The sequence below is a fragment of the Paramormyrops kingsleyae genome, chromosome 12 (assembly GCF_048594095.1).
Source record: "Paramormyrops kingsleyae isolate MSU_618 chromosome 12, PKINGS_0.4, whole genome shotgun sequence".
Taxonomy (NCBI): domain Eukaryota; kingdom Metazoa; phylum Chordata; class Actinopteri; order Osteoglossiformes; family Mormyridae; genus Paramormyrops; species Paramormyrops kingsleyae.
The window spans coordinates 17873642-17876318 of record NC_132808.1 but is presented as its reverse complement, the minus strand read 5'-3'; the positions used below and the strand labels follow the sequence as shown (position 1 = coordinate 17876318).

At 41.9% G+C, this 2677-nt stretch overlaps 1 protein-coding gene across 1 annotated transcript; it reads right to left on the bottom strand.

Moving 5' to 3' along the window:
* Positions 1-396: 396 nt before the first annotated feature.
* Positions 397-2378, bottom strand: LOC111842632 (homeobox protein HMX1-like). The gene is made up of 3 exons (XM_023809462.2): positions 2312-2378; positions 2002-2192; positions 397-1223 (listed from the first exon to the last, which is right to left on the bottom strand). The coding sequence occupies exons 2-3, from the start codon at positions 2072-2074 to the stop codon at positions 616-618; spliced, it is 681 nt and encodes a 226-aa protein (XP_023665230.2). The 5' UTR covers positions 2075-2192; positions 2312-2378; the 3' UTR covers positions 397-615.
* Between the last annotated feature and the right edge of the window lie 299 nt (positions 2379-2677).

The window sequence follows — 2677 nt, the reverse complement described above, 5'->3', positions numbered from 1 at the left end:
TAACGAATCGAATGTATCTATGTATTGTCAATAAATTAATATACCGTGTAAATTAATTTTACATTCGTTTAATTTGGATAGGATTTAGGCCAATTGTCAGCTTTCAAGGTTTTGGTCCAGTAAAAATATTTAAATTACATGAAAGGTAAGAAATTGGTTTGTTGGCTGCTCCACAGTGACACTGAATGAAGCGTCGCCTACAACGGCGAGTGATAATCGTGGTCCTTAGCGGACAGGTGCGAGCAAAGGAGAAAAGCCTGACGTCAAAGACAAACAAACTCGTACGCTCATCTGTTTTATTGATAGCTAATTAAGACTTGGTATTGTGGAACATAGGTGAATCCTTAAAAAAAGGTTTTACAAACGTTTTGTAAAATAAATTTGTAATTGTCTTCATTCAATATACAGCAAATACTTTTGGGATGTGAGACCATTGATATTTTTGCACTACCTCGAAGAGAAAATAATATCGTAGAACAAAACAAACATCCCTTAAATGATGCATTCCTATGACAAATTTAGTGTTTTACATGTAAGGAACAGACGCTAATCCCAATGAATTATTGCACGCAGGTGATTTTATAAGTACCCACTGATTTTTAAACACGCACATTTTTATACGAACCCTATCATTTGTGACCTTAAGAAAGACATAGAAGGGGTGAAAGGAGAAAAGGGAATATTCAAAGGGCGTGAAAATCCAACTAGGGAAGCGGGCACAGGCGCAACGGTAAATCCTGTAGGCACCGTGCCCTCATGGTACAGAATGGGGACCCCGAACGTCCTCTGGGCAGAGTGGGAAATGCTGGCGGCCTCCATGTCCGTGGCCAGCTGCCGTTTCCACTTATTCCGTCTGTTCTGGAACCAGATCTTCACTTGCGTTTCGGTAAGGCGAAGGGACGCGGCCAGCCCCGCCCTCTCGGAGCTGCTCAGGTAGCGCTTCACGTCGAAGGTTGATTCCAGCTGGAGCACCTGACTCCGGCTGAACACGGTCCGCGTCTTCTTCTTGCGAGCCGATTTCTGATCCGGAGCGTGGTGCCCGTCTCGCTCGTAAAAGGTACGGCTGCTACTGTAAGCCGGTTCGTCGAGAGGAATTTGCCGTCTGTTTAAGTCCATTTCCTCATTACATTCCTCTACCTCAGATATAAATGGTGAATCACGATCATTGGTTGGGATTAGAGAAGCAGAGAGTTCTTCCGAACTGTTTAGATATTGATTCAGACCTATAAGGGCGCAGTGTGCAAAACAACAGTTGTAAGGAAATCACATATCAAACATCACTTTACACATATATACCTTTTACACTATACTTTTTATCGAGTGATTATTGAATAGTCTGGTAATTATAATGAATGACTACTTTTAATATTAGTAAAAACTCAATTCGACATCAACCGGACATTTAATTAGAACATAATCTATGTTTATGCAGAGTAATAATACATGCAATATGCAATTTCAATATATTAATGTTTTGCACACACTTTGAAAAATAATATTGGTCCACTAACATAATCGTAGCCTATGGGTGACAGAAGTGTTTGGGTAGCCTATTTTCCGCCAGCAGTCACAGCGACGAGGCTATTATCAGACCTGTTTAATTTTAAAGGCTTAATTCTTCTAATATTAAATATACATAACGATTATCCTAGCAGTTATATAATGACGTTTGAGTTGTATAATAGCTTTGAGATTTTACCATGTGGAGAAAAGAACTACAACTACAGAAAGATGTAGTCGCCTGCTGTGTTTATATACTTTTTCGATATTATTATTATTATTATTATTATTATTATTGTGCCTAATAATATCCCATGTTAATTGAATATACTGCAAAATAGTTATTTGCGGTCTCAGTATGTGTTGCTGTGACTGTAATACCTTACCATTTCTCCGAGTGGTTACAATGCAATTAATCTAATGAATAGTTGGTAATCTTTCCGTATGGCACTATAGTCCAACCGGGAGATGCCCTGTTTTTGAAGCGGAGTGATGACTTACTTGGTAGATTTCCGCTAGCGCCGCCGGGCGAAGGTTCCCTTGGACATGAGCAATCACGGTCAGCACGATTCATCAGCCGTGGACAGCGTGCATGGCTGCATTGCCTGTTGGGCGCTGCTGTGCGCGGCGCCTTTTCTCTGCCGCCACCCTCCGAGTTGTGGCGTGCACGCGATCGCGAGGTTTCATCCCAGCTTGAGCGAAGCAAATTTTCAATGAGAAACGACGAGACCCTCGGTGACATTGAATTCTGAGCCTCTGCTGCTTTATCTGGCATTGCTTATGTATTTAAATCCAGGCGGCTAAGGTATACCCGTCTCTTCTTGCTTTACAATATTCGCGTGCCGTGGCACAGTGCTCTGCCTCTGTCTTGACCTCTCCGATCAATCATTGCAATTGTGTCCCGCAGTTAGCGACCTTGAACAAATAGGACATCATTGGCGAAGGGACAAGGGTGCAATCAGCGATGGCAAGGCGAAGTGCACAGCGAAAGAAACTATTCCCAAGAAAACAGTATTCTGCGATTGGTCGAACACAATAGCAAATGGGATTCCTCACAAAAATATAAGGAATTAGCTGCACTGCGTTTACCAATTTGTGTGATAGTGCGCCGTGCGGCTGCAGGGACCCCTGTCAGTCAGATACATTATTCAGGCCAATTAAAGAAAAAAATAAAAAT

Coding starts and splice junctions, on each gene's coding strand:
- LOC111842632 (XM_023809462.2), bottom strand. CDS start 2,074: ATGAATCGTGCTGACCGTGATTGCTCATGTCCAAGGGAACCTTCGCCC. Junction 1,224..2,001: donor CGCTAGCGGAAATCTACCAA/GTAAGTCATCAC, acceptor GCGCCCTTATAG/GTCTGAATCAATATCTAAAC.